General features: G+C 39.2%; 1 protein-coding gene across 4 annotated transcripts in view; it reads right to left on the bottom strand.

Annotated features, from left to right (window-relative positions):
* The window catches only part of NELL1 (neural EGFL like 1), a 376,161-nt gene that overhangs the window by 35,851 nt on the left and 323,476 nt on the right, over nucleotides 1-16,834 (bottom strand). For 2 of the 4 annotated variants that reach the window (XM_083750218.1, XM_083750217.1), the window contains one exon: nucleotides 107-247. The exons of the other annotated variants lie outside the window; for them this stretch is intronic. In XM_083750218.1, the coding sequence (XP_083606344.1) occupies nucleotides 107-247 (141 nt within the window). The remainder of the gene's footprint in view (nucleotides 1-106; nucleotides 248-16,834) is intronic. 4 annotated transcript variants of the gene reach the window in all.

Here is a 16,834-nt window from a genome sequence, read left to right as displayed (position 1 = left end):
AGTTTAGCGTTAAATGTTGTCTTTGGACATGATAGGCTGTTCCTAGTAGTAAGGATATGATACCATGCAGAACAATAACATAACTTCTCTGCTGTTCTTTGCTTACCAACACAGGACTCCCCGGAAAGTGAATAGGTTCCATTGTCATGGAAACCGCTTCTGCACTCACAGTGGTACCACCCTGGGAGGTTAACACAGCGTGAATGGTTGTGACATTCAATGATGCCCTCTGCACACTCATCAATATCTGCCTCAGAGAAAAACACAAGCCAGCCAGGATATTAATTTCCTTTGACAACAACATTTGCGATACTTAAACACACACACTCTTCTAGAGATAAACAAATATAATACATGTTTTAATGAATGGGTGGGCAACCTATCAGCAGCACACTGGAATTTCACCATTCCTTATCCTAAGTTCACTCTCTGCAATCCTGAGGACTAAACATTTACATTCTTTAAAACAAATGCAGGGAAGTTCCACCAGGGTTTTAATCAAGCCCCCACCCCAAGCTTTGGTGACAGCCAGTTGCCAATCTCTTTTAACACAGCAGAAAAAGAAACACCTTGTTTTAAACTCTTTGATCCCCTTATCTACATATATTGTTAATTACTGTAAGGATTTGGAAGTGCAATTAAACGTTTAAAGTAGGACTTTTTTAAAAAATATATCAACTAGAAAACTGCTCCTTAGTTTTGTGTGGAAGCAGTTGGTTCATAGGTTGAATAATTAGATTACATATATACCAAAATGGAAAGCTATGATTATGGTAATGATTGAAATGAATGTGCAAACTCTGTGAATTTAAAGTCAGACCTTTGTTAGAATATGCAGATTTGCAGGGGGGAAGTTAATTGCTGCTTATCTCCCCACCCCACCCCCTCAATGAAAAAGGGGACCTTCTGAGGGTGTGTGCATGTGTTTTGTTTTCTCTCACCAGTTTTTCCTGGGTTCAGCCATTTAAATCTCTTCTGCAATTCTCATGCTGCAAAATGGATCTATTAGACTGAACCGAGGAATTTAAACAGATTGATGAGGAGAGCTTCCTGTATCACACAGGAGATCTTCAGGAGAGACAGTCCTCTCCAATGGTGGCCTGGCACCCCTTCCCACCTCTTTTTTTTTTTTTTTTTTTTTAGTTCCAACTGACAAAGCAAGCCTGGGATCATGGGAGAGTCGCAAAGTCCCTTGGTCCCTGGGGCTGTCTCTTGATAGATTTGGCCATGCAAAAGTGTCATTTAGAGGTTTTAATGCTCAGTAGTTGAGATAGCATGAAGCTAGGAATTCTTGTCTGGCTCAGATTTTACTTCGTCTATGAGGTAAATATTATGAGACACTGAATTCAGTCTGGAGAATGATAGGTATCACTTTGGATTTCTGCACCTAAATGGAAAAAGGGGGCAGTGGGGAGAGAGAAAGAGAAAATCTGAAAATATTACCTTGCGTTGCCATTTCACAAACTGCAGCACAGTTAATATAGCTGGGCAGGATAAGGAAATTAGTACTCTTTTGGCCAAATTTTAGCTGCTAGAGTAATAGTCTGGCAGCAAAGATAGATGTTCAGTATTGCTTTTGGTTTCTGTTTTTTTTAGGTGTAGTGTACTGTAGTGAGCCTAATTACTGGCAAAATTGTCCTTAATCAGTAGTTGTTGTTATTTTAATACCTTTTCAGCCTCTATAGCATAGATGGGGAACCTGTGGTCCTTCAGATGCTGGACTCCCAACTCCCCTGTTCTCCAGTCAGCATAGTCAATGTTGATGATGGGAGTTGTTGCCTAGCAACCTCTGGAGGACCACAGGTTCACCACCGCTGCTGTATAGTATAAGTTGTTTATGATTTTGTTTTTAATATTTGACCTCTCCCAACCACCAAAGTGATACGCTGCTGCGGCAAAGCAAAATGCCCTGAATCAAGCAATGACTCTGGCATCACCCAAACATGTATAAGTGGTACCTCGGTTTAAGAACAGTCCGGTTTAAGAACGATTTGGTTCACAAATTTTGCAAAACTGGAAATAGTGTCTTGATTTGATAACTTTACCTCAGTCTAAGAACAGAATCCAAACGGTGGAAGGGCACCGGCGGCAGGAGGCCTCATTCGGGAAAGCGCACCTCGCTTTAAGAATGGTTTTGGTTTAAAAACAGACTTCTGGAACAGATTAAGTTCATAAACCAAGGTGCCACTGTACTAGCAAGCCCTAATACAACATTCACCCAATCAGTATACGATCACCTTCCTTTCACATACTCTACCATCAACAGGTAATCAATTCATCATCTCAGATCTGACAATGCTCATTCATTCAGCAGGTGAAGAGGGCATTTTGTGTTTGCTGGGTCCATAAAATGTAAATACAAAAATGTAATTGTCCCTTGTCAACTTCAACCCTGGCATTAAAGCTAATAAAGTTCTAACAGATGCCAGGCCTTGGATTTTCAAAAGAAGTGGCAAGAGGGGATAGTGAAGTGACTCCCTCTTCCTACAGTTCCAAACCTTACCCAGAGGGAGGAAATGCACGTCTTCCAACATGAAGAACGCAATAATCAGAACCAAAGCCTATCAAATAGCATACAAATTCATGAAACACCATTTAACAGTAAAATGCAAAAAAGCCCTGCGATTTTTGTTTTTAATATTTTATTTTGTAAACTGCTTAGAGATGTGATAAAGCAGCATAAAATATCTTAAATAAGAAAAAATGAATTACAAATTTAGATGTGATGGGATCCTGTAGGATCCAAAAATGCATTTATGTGTCCTCTTCTTCCTGCTTAGTGTCTAAAGGATCCCCCAAACTCTGGCAAACATGCACAAAAAGGGAATTCTATAGTTGTCTGTTAGCTGCACATCTCTAAATACTTTCAACATAGACATGAGCCACATTTTAATGCTTGAAAATATCAGATTTCCTGCTTTCTTGATAACCCACGTTTCTACTCTGCCTTATAGCTTGTAATTTCAAAAACATTGTATCAGGACAAGTTAGAGAATATGACAAAAGAGGCAAATATATTTTAACAGCAGGTATGTGAGCAGCTGTAGATGCAATGAAGCAAATAAGAACATACTTTTTATTTTCAAATTGGCAAGTCAGATCTCCCAAAGTACTCCAATAAACATGTGTTGCCTTTACAAAGGTTCCCACCCTCCAGTTCTTCTGCAATGTGGTGGTGATACAGAGCTCATAATCTATAATAAACTTGGCAGATTATTATTGCACCTGGAAGATAGTCTCCTCTGAGATTTTATGCTGTATGTTTTGGAAGGCAATGTTTAAAATTATCAAATTAATTTTATGTTAACCTTCAAGTAATTAAGAGGCTGTAAAATTTTTGAGGCTGTTCACAGGGAAAAATGGCTGAATCTTCTGTTTAGATAGAACTATTACAAAATCCTCACTTGGATGATTTGCAGGATCACTGCAGGGGGTATCACCAATAATAAATTAGTGTCTTTCATTTTTTTAAAAAGAGCTGTTTTCATTTACTGGGAATTACTTCTATCCAAAGAGGCAAGCTTAAGAGCAATCTGAAAATAAATTCCTTCTCTTCAGATTAAGTGCCAGTTTACACATAGCCGGGGCATACGATTTTGTTCATATGTTGCTTTATCCACAGACCACAGAAATGAGTCTTGGATTCAAGGACCTTTAGTTGCAACAGAAACTAGGGCTTATTGGTGCAATCTGTGCAGCAGCATCACAGTTCTCATTGCAGACTCCATATGCAACAGCAGTGAGCACACAAGACAAAGACTCCAGATGAATGACAATTGGTCCGTTTTTAGCTGCTGCTGCTGCTGCTGCTGCTGCTAATTGAGCTCTGTTGTCAGGGACTGGTGGGGTTCCAAAGAGTGTGTGGTGGAGGCAGAGGACCAGGGGAGTGGACCAGGAGAGAAGACCAGTGATTTATGGGTGTAACACCACCCAAAATGCAGGAGCCAGGGGAGGAGGGAGAGTCAAAGTAGTCAAAGGTGGAGGAAGGTGTGCAGGATGTGGCAGAAGAAGAAGAAGGGATGATTCAGGTGAGGGACGGTTCAGTAGTTTCCCCACCTTCCCGCACTCCACTGTTTCCTAGAACCAGAAGGGACTTGAAAAGGAAACAGCAGCAGCAACATCTGTGCAGGAGAAGTCTCAGGTTTCAGGCACACAACCCATCAGAGGAGGGTATATAAACTGGAGGAGGGGAGGGGCTGCAACTGCCATAGGGCCCAGACCTGTGGACAGCTGCCTAGAGACTGGAAGCATATGAGTGTGTATCTGGAGCACGGTGGAAGTTGCTGTGTTTCTCTTGCCAATAAAGAGTTAACTATCAGATATGTGTCTTCCTTATCTGGGATGGGCCATGACATCTGTTGATGGGTTAATTGAACTGGTTGTTATGTGTTTGTTATGGATTTTTACTACTGCTAGATGGGATTTTATTGTTGCTAGGTGGGTTTTATTATTTTATTCGCTCAGGGTCAAACTTTGATTTATATTCTCATTATTTTGTATGTCACCTAGACACCCACTCTGAAGCTCACTGCACAAATAATTTAATTGTTAGGATAGGTGTAAACCTCAGAAAAGAGGGCTTGTAATATTATACATGGAAACAGGTTTCAGGCAAGGTTGATGATGGCACCCACATTCCATTTAATACAACCCCTGTTCAACTATAACATTAATATGTGAGTGAAGAACAGGAGAGAAGGAGCAAAAATCATATACCATGTCAGAGCATTTTTTCAGCAGGAACTCGCTGGAACCCAGTTCTGGTACCTCTCAGGTGGGTGCCATTGCCATTCTAAGAGAACAAAGGAGGTGTTCATGGTGAGTTCCAGCACCTCTTTTTCTAGAGGAATAGCCCTGACAGCGTTCATTGCAGAAACCTGTTTTAAACTGTGCTACTGTCTGTTTTACATCACTTCATCTCAATGTGTACAAGTTGCAAAAATCTAACATGTGTCAGAACGCTTTATAAATCCTAGTTCTATGGGAATTTCACTGTGCATTGACTAGAAAAATAATTGTGGGTAGGGCAAAAATTTAAAGTGTGCACTTTAAAAACACCTTGCATGATTTCCAAATATTAGGTGAGCTTTTAAGGGGTTTGTTCGTAGACTTCAGTGCTGCCATGGGTGCTGCTGTGTGCTTGCCTTTGGATAATCTTGTAACATTACCTTTTATAGCACCAATAGGACCAAGATATATCTGGAACACCAGCTCTAAGTCTTATTATTTATTTCTGTATATTTATTTCTGCTTTGCAGACTATGTTGAAGATTAGCCACCAGCTTCATTCAGATCACATTTATATTACAAAATGCCCTAATAAAAGGAAAAGCTTTCTGTTATTTAGCGCCAATTCATTGTTATTTTTAATCTTGCCATAGTGACAAAATGTAAAAATGGTCACTTGGTATTCACTCTAGAATAGACCAATATGATAATTTGACATAGCAAGCAAGCAGCCACACTGTAATCTCATCATTTATCGTTTTGCCTTATTTAGCCTGGTGATGCTTTCAGTTCTGCTCTTGCAGCCTCTACTGCTGCTCTTCCTGTTAGCTGCATCTTGGAGAAGTTAATTTCAGCATACGAATGCAGCACAAAGCTAGCTGCCCATTACTATGGTTTGTGTGGCTTAAAATATTAAGCCTTCTCCAAGACAGTTTTCCTAGAAGTGGAATTTATCATGATCTATTCATGTGCTGCTACTGATAGAACACGTTAAATCCTATTAAGTTCAGCTGCAGACCATTTACACACAAACTCCCCTTTTTCTTTCTCCCCTTTGTATTATAATTCCCTAGCATTCTGATGTAAAGATTGCTTCCATGGATCAGTCTTCATCTGACCTCTCTAAATTCAATTTTCATTTTTTCATTTGCAAAAATCAATAGAATTTTCCTGCAGTTCATTTTTGTGGCCCGGTAACACTGAAAATATATTTGATTTAGATTTATGGAGATAGATGTTAACTGCTTGGTAGATTGCTCCCACAACATTTAAAACGTGAGGAACTCTGGGTCCTTGTTAACTTCTCTGAATTATGGAGAAAAGGGTCAAACGGTGCAATGTTATGTAAATTATTTTAGGAAAATGAAGTATAGGACTGGATTACTTTTAAAGTAGATCACTGTCACATGTCAGAATTGCAACATTATCTATCTGATGAAAGAGCTGAGGTTAGAATTGAAAACTTATTATCTATTTGGAAGATACAAGAAAAATAGTTTGACAAATGGAAGGGTTGGTAATGTACCCTTCATGTCAAACTCCAGTACTTACACAAAAGCTAAAGGGGGGAGGATCAATGAAAAGGGCCTCAAGCTAGGCATATTTTCATTCTGACTAAACCAAATACAGACAATATGTCACTGCTGAGCTGACACTGCTGAGCTGAGGGTGATATGAATGGATTCCTTGCTTCATCAAACAGTGATTCAAAGAACACAATAAAACACAGAATCCTCTTCAAACTGGAATAAGCAACACAGTGATTATTTATGAATAATACTTCTGATACTTGTACATACCACTTTCAGTATTCAAAGCACAACACATACAGCATTATTGTATTCATTACAACAACTTTGTAATGTAGATTCGTATAATAACCACAATTTTCTCTTTTGATCGGTCCAAAATACTACTGTTGAACTGAATCATGACTAGATGAAGGGAACATATTTTGCCATTCCTAGCATGACTGGCTGCCATATTTTTTTTCTATGCACAAACCAAAATGTTGGTGCTTACCTTTAAATCTGCATATAGATTGAGAGACAGATATATGGAAGACGGCCTTTGCCCATGTGGAGGTGGCTGCATGGCAGGGTTAACTGAATAAATGGTTCTTTCAGTTGTGACACCTTACCTATGGAACACTGTCATCTGATTTCTTCTGGGTGCCAAATGAAATCTTTCTATTTATCCAGGCCAAACTAGATGACATGTGAAATGCATGATCATACATGGACTGCAGCACATGAGAAAGATGTCAAGTAACCATTCTTCCGAGCTGCAGTAATGATGAAAATCACAGCATTGGGAGAAAAGTTTGCCACTTCACTGCACAACAAAAAACCCATCCTGATCACCCATCCCATCGGCAACTTAAAGTGTGCAAATGAAAGAAGAAAGAATTGTACGTGAAATGTTGTCATTTAAGTCTGGCCCTTAAATATTACTTGAACTGATCCATAATCCTATTAATCAATCAATCAATCAATCAATCAATCAATCAATCAATCTAATCTCTTAACATTTTACTCTTCGATACTTGTACGTCCAGTTTACTTGGTAACCCCCCTCCCCAGGAAAAGCTAATGTTTGAATAGCAGCTGGTTAAGGAAGAAAATTGGGCAGATGCCATGATTTGATTTTGTCTGGACTGTGTGTCGATATGGCAGCTACCTGCAGTGGAAGGCTCCTGGACTGATTAAGCAGAAACACCAGTTTGTGAAGAGAGGATGTGAATTTACAAAGGGGAATCTTGGACTACAGATTTGGACTATAAAGAAGAAGAGTAAGACATAAAATCCACACAGAAACATTTTATTTGGACTTAAACTCACTTGCAGAATGAACGCAGAGGCTGTTGAAAATAATGAAGGATTAACTTCAGAATGTATTAAGGGAATTATTGTAATATTTTGAAATGCAGTAGAACTATGAGATGATTAGGATTCCCTCCAATCTCAAAGCATGGGAAGTCAGCTAAAAAATAATAATTTATAATTAGGCATAACATTGGGATTTGTTTGATTATTGGATAATTTGTATAATTTGGAATATATAGTTTGGTTTGATTGGAAATTTTTAATAAATATTATTTTTTTAAAAAATCAATCAATCCATATGCTTTCAATGCTCTGTTGTTTTAAAATATTTTCAACAGTTGATTATATTGTTTTGTTTTGATTGTTTCATATTTCTGTCAACAGAGTGGTACTGAAGGATAGGATTTAAATATTCTAAAGATTAAAAAGATTAAAAGTGTTGCAGACAGGATGCAGCGGCTGAATGGAAGTAGCTTGCCTAAGATCACACGGTAAGTTCATAGCACTACCTGACTTGTGGTGCGGTCTCTTACAGAGAAATGCAAACATCCAGCCTCTGCCTATTATGAACATCCCAAACAGCAGGCAGTAGCCACCAACCAGTGGCATCCTCACCAGTGGTAGCCAGAAAAAATTCCTCAAAATGAAGTGTTGGATCCTGTGCCAACCATGTGGCTGACATTTGACAGCAAAGGACCTGATCCAGGCCTCTCTGCTGCTTCAGCCTGGGAGGAGTTAGGGGGTTGGACTGGATGAACCTTGGGAACCCTTTGAACTCTACAATTCTATGAAGAAGTATTTTCCCCTGTTCCTGTCTTCTATCTTGGCTGGTGTGAATGGTGGGGCTGTGCAACTGCCACTCTATCAAGCCCCATTGCTGCTGGCCAAGGGCTTGGATTGACGCCTTTGCTCATTGACATCAGTTTACTTCAGAGGCCCTTTTCTACTCACATGGGCTCCACAAACATTTTCCAGGCTTCTAAACCACATATGGGGTCTACATTAGTAGAACAGCTTTCTCATTCGATATCTCTCTGACTCATGGATGGCAACAGAGATGGCAATGGGGGATGGGAATGGAGCTAGTGCACTCATTATGCCACCGCCCCCCATCACATAAGTAAGCATGTATTAAGGTAACACAGAATTCATCTCTAGTCCTTTATTCTTTCCCATGATTCCTATTCAAATGCTTTATGAATAAGACAGCTATTCACAGATTCTATTGCATGTTAAATACTTTTTCTATCATGAACATAGGTTTGCTAACAGGTTGAATGACGTCACCCTGTAGTGACTTTTTTAGTACTGTCAAGTGCAATATTGTTTTGTTTTGTTACTGAATAGGAAAAGAACTGAATTTTGAGGAGGCTGCATCAAGATGCCAACCCTGTCCTTTGAGAACAGGCCCATTCTGTTAAAATAAAAAACCCCAAGCACTTTAGCAGTTTGCATTATTTATAAAGTTATTTATGCAGGCATGATAGGACAATTTGCCTCAAAAAATAAAACATGATGGTTTCTGAACCTAGTAAAAAACAAAGAATTAAAACAAGTCATTCTTTTAAAATGTTTCATCATCTTCCTGCCACACTAAATATACTGAAGGAAAGTTCTGTTAGGTTGTATAATACCAAGAAAATATAAAGTTTTAATGAGACAGAAGTGGGTTTTTCAAAATCACAGCCTTTGTTCATAAAAATCTTAAAGAGTGTTGCTGCTTGCATTAAAATAAATCGTATGTCATTTCTCTCTGGCTTTCAGTTGAATAATTAATTAAATTATAGGACCAGCAGTAGCAGGTGATCAGATCCCAGCCAGGCTAGGATTCTGCAAACATCAGCTCCAGAATAATGTAACCAAACTGAATAGAGGAGAAGGGAAAGCTCAATCGCATAGAAATGCTTTGGCTGCTAATGCGCAAAGAATGGGATGGAAAATCCAGAGATGGCTCTGATTATTTGGCTCAATAGCTTTCCAAATACTTATTAGAATACCTCAAGCCATTACCAAGAGGCAACACTAATATTTCCTAACATTTCACAAATGGACAAAGAGGCACTCTTGTGTGCGCCTTCTTCCTGTGCTGCTCCTTTTGCCAGGCCAACTCTTTGTCCTCCTTGATAGTGGCCTGAGGTGGAAAGAGGAAGGGCTAAGGGTTTAGTAGGTCTGGTGAGGTGAGGTAGGGAGTCACTGAAGGTTTGGCAAGGTTTGGCAAGATTAGCGAAGGATTGGAGTTTGGGGTAAGGTGTATGTGGGGGTTTGACAGGGTCGATGAGTTAAGCAAGCAGGGACACAGCCCCTAGTATTTAAATATTAATTTAAGTTGTTCTCATATTTGATGGCCACCAAGACACATTCTGTATTGCTTAATGCACCTTTAAAGATTATGCTAAATTAAACAGTAACTTCAGGATACAACAAAGCTTCACCCTGATTTTGCTATCCAGTTCCTAAGGTTGCTAAAGCTTCCAGTTTATCCCCCCCTGCATTTTGCTATGCATGCTGATATAGAAACAGTGGATATTGGCAGATATCCCACATACATAATAAAGAATCCTAACACTCTCCATATTAAGTTTCTCTATTTTTTAAAAAATGAAACATTTCTTGCTCTTTAAAGAGCTGAAATTAAAGAACAAAGGGACAGATATATATTTTGACAAAGGTAAGCATGCTGTCACTGAAGAATTAAGGGAAAGTTTGTCAGGAAGGAAACTGTTTTAGAAACAGAACAATCTCCTTAAGTAGGACATGGCAGGCATCCAAAATCTTAAATCTTAACAACTCCAGCTTACAAAAACATGACTACTATTATATATGTTTGGACCAACGTTAGGGTCCACATTCAATTTCTTCTTCAATACTCTGCTGTCCCCAAAGTTACAAAAATGTATGTGTGGTGGTTCAACTCTTATCCCCCTTCCCCACTTCCCTCCCTCCCTCCCTCCCTCCCTCCCTCCCTCCCTCCCTCCCTTCCTTCCTTCCTTCCCTGTTTTCTTTTTAAATAGAGTCAACCCCCAACCCATTTCATTAAACCATTCTGAGTTGGTCGACTTTGATCAGAAAGCAATTCTTCCGACTGGGTGCTGCTTCAGACATCAATAATTCCAATTAAGCCAATACAGAGATATGACTACATCCTTTTGCTAAGACACAACTGAAATAATTTTTAAAAAGACACAACTGAAATAAATGGAAAATCCTGCAAGAGAAGCTAAGGGACTTGTCAAGTTTTATTATTATTATTAATAATAATAAAACTTTTCAAATATATGACACGTGTTCAAAGAAATGTACTTTAATTATACCATAATAGATCGTTGTGAAAGAAGTAAAAAGATACAGCTATATTTTATCTTGTTGTTAAGCCTCCATTTTCCCTTCAGTTTAACAAACCCTTAATATTCCTGCTTCATTGAAACTGAGGCCTGATTCCTATATAAATGGACACCACAATTTCTTACAGCTTCATGCATGAACACACTATTACTTGTAAATATTACCTGTAAATATTTCTACTGAAAAGGCTGTGTCTGGGGCGATGGGTCACCTCTGACTGATTTTTTATTTATTTTGTGATGTCTATGTCACATATACTAGTCATAACTTGATCTCATAGTTTCTGAGCAATGAAGTAATGAACAAATGTGTATCATTATATACATACTCTCAGGAATGAATTAAAAGTGAGGAGGGAACAAAGTTCTCTTTAAAGAGCCTACACCTATGAATGATTTGTACTGTGAATTTTACCGGAGTGTGAACATCCATTTCCTGAACATTTTTGCCTATCATACAAAGGATTAATACACCTTCTCCACAAAGCAGATATGCTAGCAAGAATTCACTGAAAGTATTTTGTGCAATATTCTCTTTTTGAAAAACATACTTGGGAGTAAGGCACACCTTCTTGAATGTCATCCACAGAACTTTCTAATGCTGTTTGCTTGTTGCTTCCTATGTAAATGCAGCCAATGTTTGTTCACATCTCCTTCTTTTACCTGCAGGCAACACCCCTCTAATCAAAATTAGCATTGTGTCCTATGATTTATTTGTGTCCTATAATTTACTTGAGCAAACATCTACAAAGTGATAAGAACCCAAAGCATATGCCAGTTTGGGACACCGCTTGTTTTTGTTCGCTTGTTTGTTTTTACTTTAAAAAATATTTTAATACCGCTTTTTGGTCCCAAAATTGTTTACACAGAAGATGGAAACAAACAAACAAAATAAAAAATCAAAACCTTTAAATAAAATTAATGAACAGAACAGTGTGTGATAGGGATGGCTAGACACAGCCCCACCTTATTTTTCTGTATTTCTATATTTTTCACTTGCTTAGAGACTCCAGTCAACAGGGCCTGTTGGTAGAGGATGGCTGCGAAGGGACAACACAAGCAGCCTCCCTTCCCTGTGCAGTGACCTGATAAGGCAGATAGGAAATAGCTAGGATGAAATGTAGCTTTGGGGCTTGAGGCTTCAGAACTTCTTATAACTCGTGAGGGAGCAGGAGCAAAAGACAAGCAGGGAGAAAATGCTTGGAGAAGGTTGCAATGGTTGGCTGGCAAAAGGGAGGAGAACAAAACTACAGCAGGGGCAGTGAATCTTGTTTCACCACCTGAGATGAAATGGGATGTGCTGCCATGCTGCTGAAGCAGCCCTTACCTAGGTTGCGCAGCAGTGCCTGCAAAGCTCTTGAGAGATTTTAGAAGATTTCCCTGTTTCCCTAAACACTAGCATCGAAGGGCTGAGCTTCACCTCCCTTGGGAGTAAATTCCACAACCAGGGTGTTTCCACAGAAAAGGCTCTGTGTTTTTCTCCAACCAACTGAACCTTTCTTGGTGGAGAGACATAACAGTCCTCTAAATTTGATCTCAACCTACATGCATTTTCTCCCTGCTTGTCTTTGTCTGCAGGTAGGTTACCTAGCAAGGAGTGAATTGTAAGCTGCTGATTTCAGTTATTAGTTCCAAGCTTTCGTGTTTCTGAAAGGTTCAGTGCAGCAGCAGATGTGTTGGGGCTGCGCTACTCACCCAACCTCCTTCCTGTTGTGTCACTGCTGTATACCAGGATGGAGAAGGAAAGGGCCAAGGCAAGGGCACTATAGTGCAAATGTACCAGAAGGAACAATGGATTGCCTCCACCAGCACTTTTGCATCACATTGCCCTTACCACTACCTCATCCTTCCTTGTCATTACCCTACAGCCAGAGGGAGGTCAGGTGAGTGGCAAAGCCCAAGACACCGCCCATTGCTGGTTTGATGGCCACATTTTAAAGTACACACACACACACACACACACTCCAATAACAATGAGTTGCTGGATTAGATTAGATGCAGTACCATTTTTCTATCTGCCTGATAGAATTATATAAACTTAGAACTGCTAAAGTTTGGTTCCAGCCCAAAAAGTTCTTCAACCAAACATTTTGGAAACTGGAAAAAAAATCTAGCACTTGAAGTACAATCACTTGGCAATAAATACAAACACACATCTTAATTATATAGATAGCTCTAATGCCACTGATCCATGGCTGCTGGGAGAAGGTCACAGACATTAAGATTTTGCCTTCAAGTAAGTATAAATCAGTGATGTCTTCCTGTAATTTAATAACCAATCCACAATTCCCCTTAGTCTGCAGTATGCTCTGTGTAATTGGTGGCTAAGAAGGTGATGCATCATTATAGGGTTAAGGGGTTGAGCAAATATGGGAGAATACTGGTTTATTTCTACTTATATTGTAGCTATGCTGAAATGAATAGAGAACTGAATCCTGATAGAATTAATGCTACAATTGTTTTCTCAATGAAGGAATTGCTAAGCTTACACTGCATTACTTTCTGGGTTTTGTCTTGACTCTTTGCTTAAACCAGGGAGTCCCTCCCTCCCTCCCTCTCTGTTGAATACTTTTGTATTTAACTGCAGCATTACACTGATGTATGCAGAAGATGTATGCTACTAAAGGACCACTCCACTGGTGCGACTGAAAGCCTAGCAACTTTCGGTGCTGCCTCCTTGAAATTTTCCTCTCCATGTAATCATAAGAATTGGTGCTCATCACTTTCCTGGTTAGTGTCTGATGCAGATCCTCACTCTCCACCTCCTCGGCCAGCTAGACCCACATGGTTGCCGGCAAATGCCCCTCAGCTGTAGCAACCATGGGGGCACTACCTCCCAGCCAGTACGCCAGGTTCAAATGTACAAATTAGGGGCCAGGTCTCGCAGAATTATTTTGCTGGCTGGCCGGACATTGGTCACAGCCATGGCCAGCCGGATTTTGCTGATTTCCTTCTTCCTTCCAGTGTGTTTTCCTTTTGTGTTACATCTTTTTAGATTGTAAGCAATTTCTAGTGATCTGTAAACTTCTCTGGAGCCCTTTTTGTTGGAACAATTAAAAAATCTGCAAATAAGTAAGACATATCCTTACACTCAAGCATGTTGTCAGTTGAGACATGTCTTTCTATTCATTATTTCCTGTCGTTTCTAAAATACTGCTTATCCCTATTTTGTGTCTTGCCTCTTTCACTCACTTTCCATTGTTATCCAGGAAACTATTCATTTGCCAACACACATAAATTTTAATCAAATGTTTGCAGGAATTGTTAGGTTTTATTTTGAAGTATTTATATACGACCCTTCATAATATTGGTCAGGGCTACCTATCTATACAGGTAACTTTTTATGTCTACATGTTGAGAAGCCTGAATATTCCCAACCCTGCTGTGCCACTGAAGGGGAAAGGGGGGGGGGGAGAGTGGCTGACAATGAAGATTCTGCTCAGCAGCCTCTTCCAGCTACCCTTAAGCTTTCCTATGGACCATGAAGCTCTTCTTTCTTTTGTATGGTGTGCTTGAGTATGCTGCTTCAGTTGACTCCCCTTGATTGATTTTGTCTGGGTGGCTGCCTAGTCCCAGGCCACCGCTGATGTTTTAAAGGCCTGTTTCACGCTTCCTTTGTTTCCCCTTCAGCTTGTTACACTATAGATGCTGAGTTCATATGGGAGGCACAGATGAGCACTTTGGAGTCACCATGTTGTGAGCTTGTCAGCTGATGGGCTTCCATTGTGCTGGCAGCAATAATAATCTTAATGCTCTGCATCCGATATGATGAAGGCTTCTGCAGTGCTTATGTGAGGTTATTTGCCCAGAAAAGCTGAAGATGAATGAGGAGAGATCATCTTTAGGGAGGCATTGTTTGGCTGACTTACATGCAAGTAAGCTACTGGGGCTGTTTTAGCCTCTTTAATGTGCCAGTGGGAGATATTGGATCAAGAGAGCAGTAGGAAAGATATGAACAAGTCTGCCTCTAACAATGCTTTAAGGGAGATATATTTCACAATAAGCCTTTGCTTGGTTTTTATTGCTCATTTACCCATTTTTATACTTTCCTGTTCTCATTCTCTCTCTTCCCCCTTCAATATTCTACTGTTCCAAATGTAGATGCTAGTAAAAAATAAAATAGAGTGGTTTATACACACAGGAAAGGAGTATTTCTGTGGAACTAATTTCTTATGTTTCAGGGTTTTAATATGTCTTTCTCTTAAGAATCAAATTCAAAGATCAATGTATGGTAAGCTCCAAAGCTTGTAGCAAACAAGCTGCATTCTTTATATGCTCACGGGCATCTACGCTTTATTCCAATGCCTTGTTAAAAATGATTCCTTTGCAAATCTTGTCAGTCAGTAATAAATAATAAGGAACTAATAACATATTTATAAAGAAAAAAAGTAAAAGCAAGGGTAGAATGCCACTGCCCACTTATTGCAATGTCAAACCATGGGGCTTACATTTGTGTTTATCTGAGTGAGCTGCACTGCGCTATTAAGCTTCTGGGCTTAATTCAGTGCTTATTAGTTAAAACTCTCCTGCTCCAACAAGAAGCAGGGGTTTTCCAATCTTGGTCTTGAATTATGTCACTACCTGCAGCTGGATGGTTTTAAAAAAAATGGTTAGGGCTGACCAAAACTGTGTTTCATTTGGCAATAAAATAAAACAAAAATAGAGTGTCAAAAAGCAATATCCTTTCCCAATGATTTTTCAACCTCTTTGCAAAGATATTTGCCTATTCATTTACATTGCCCCCCACTCCCATTTTCAGTTGCCTTCACAATGGTGATTATCTTTTTATATTACATATGTGATTAATCCAGGAAAGAGAATGTTACCTTCTTTCCCAGTGGGAACAGCAGCTTGGGAAGTGGTGATCACTGACACCATGCCAAGGGGAAAATAGTTAACAAAACCTTCCTGCGATCTTGATCCAGGATTTAAGTGCATCCACTTGTTTTATGCAGCATACAGTTTGGCCCCCCGTTATTAATCCTCATCATCTTCTGAATAGGAAGCATTATTATAAGGTAATAGTTCTTGTGCTGATCAAAGTTCCAGCACCATCTGCACATCTTGAAGGTATGTTTGCAAAATTCAAAACACTTTCTCAACCACTTCTTCCCTTTTAATCCTTTTAATATTCTAGTATGTATGTAATGGTTTCAGCATTTTATTTAAAGCAAAAGAAAGTATGTTGCAAAGTTATTTAGTTTTATATATCCAGTGGCTTTGTAAACCCATCACTGAGAAGTTTCTGGCAACTTGATCTAATATTGGAAAATTAAACAATATATTAGAATGATAAGGGGAAAAAATACTCCTTTTCATTTCTGAAGGCTAAAATAACATCTTGAGTGAAAATGTAATTGCCTAAAAGAGAATTTTCCTTGGGTCTACTAATCTTACCCTTGAAATACTGGTACAGATGAACAGATGAAGGCAGAAGGGGAAAATAGATGGGTGGGATTTTTCCCCTTTCAAATTATTAATGAGGATGCTTCTAGTAATAAAATAATAATAATAATAATAATAATAATAATAATAATAATAATAATAATTTATTTATACCCCACCCATCTGGCTGGGTTTCCCCAGCCACTCTGGGCAGCTTCCAACTGAATATTAAAAACAGTACAGCACCAGACATTAAAAACTTCCCTAAAGAGGGCTGCCTCTAGAGCCAACTTTGGAGTGGGTGCAGAAGTGAAGAAGCCCCATTGCACAAGGGGCAGATCCTATGCACCTCCAGTTTGAATTCAAGATAACAACTCAAAGTAAGCATCAGGAGTGCACTGCTAATCCTTTTGCATTTTAATAGCAGCTTGAAGAATCCCAGATCTGATGCAATATATTTTCACAGGCAAGGGAAAGGTGGGCATGGTTTGCCCAAAATGGCCTTACAGAATGATTTCATCCCCACTATCTCATTTTCAGAATACAGTGGTACCT

The sequence above is a fragment of the Podarcis gaigeae genome, assembly GCF_964106915.1.
Source record: "Podarcis gaigeae genome assembly, chromosome: 1".
In the NCBI taxonomy this organism is placed as follows: Eukaryota; Metazoa; Chordata; class Lepidosauria; order Squamata; family Lacertidae; genus Podarcis; species Podarcis gaigeae.
Note: the sequence above shows the minus strand (reverse complement) of the source record. Positions and strands in the feature narration are given on the sequence as shown.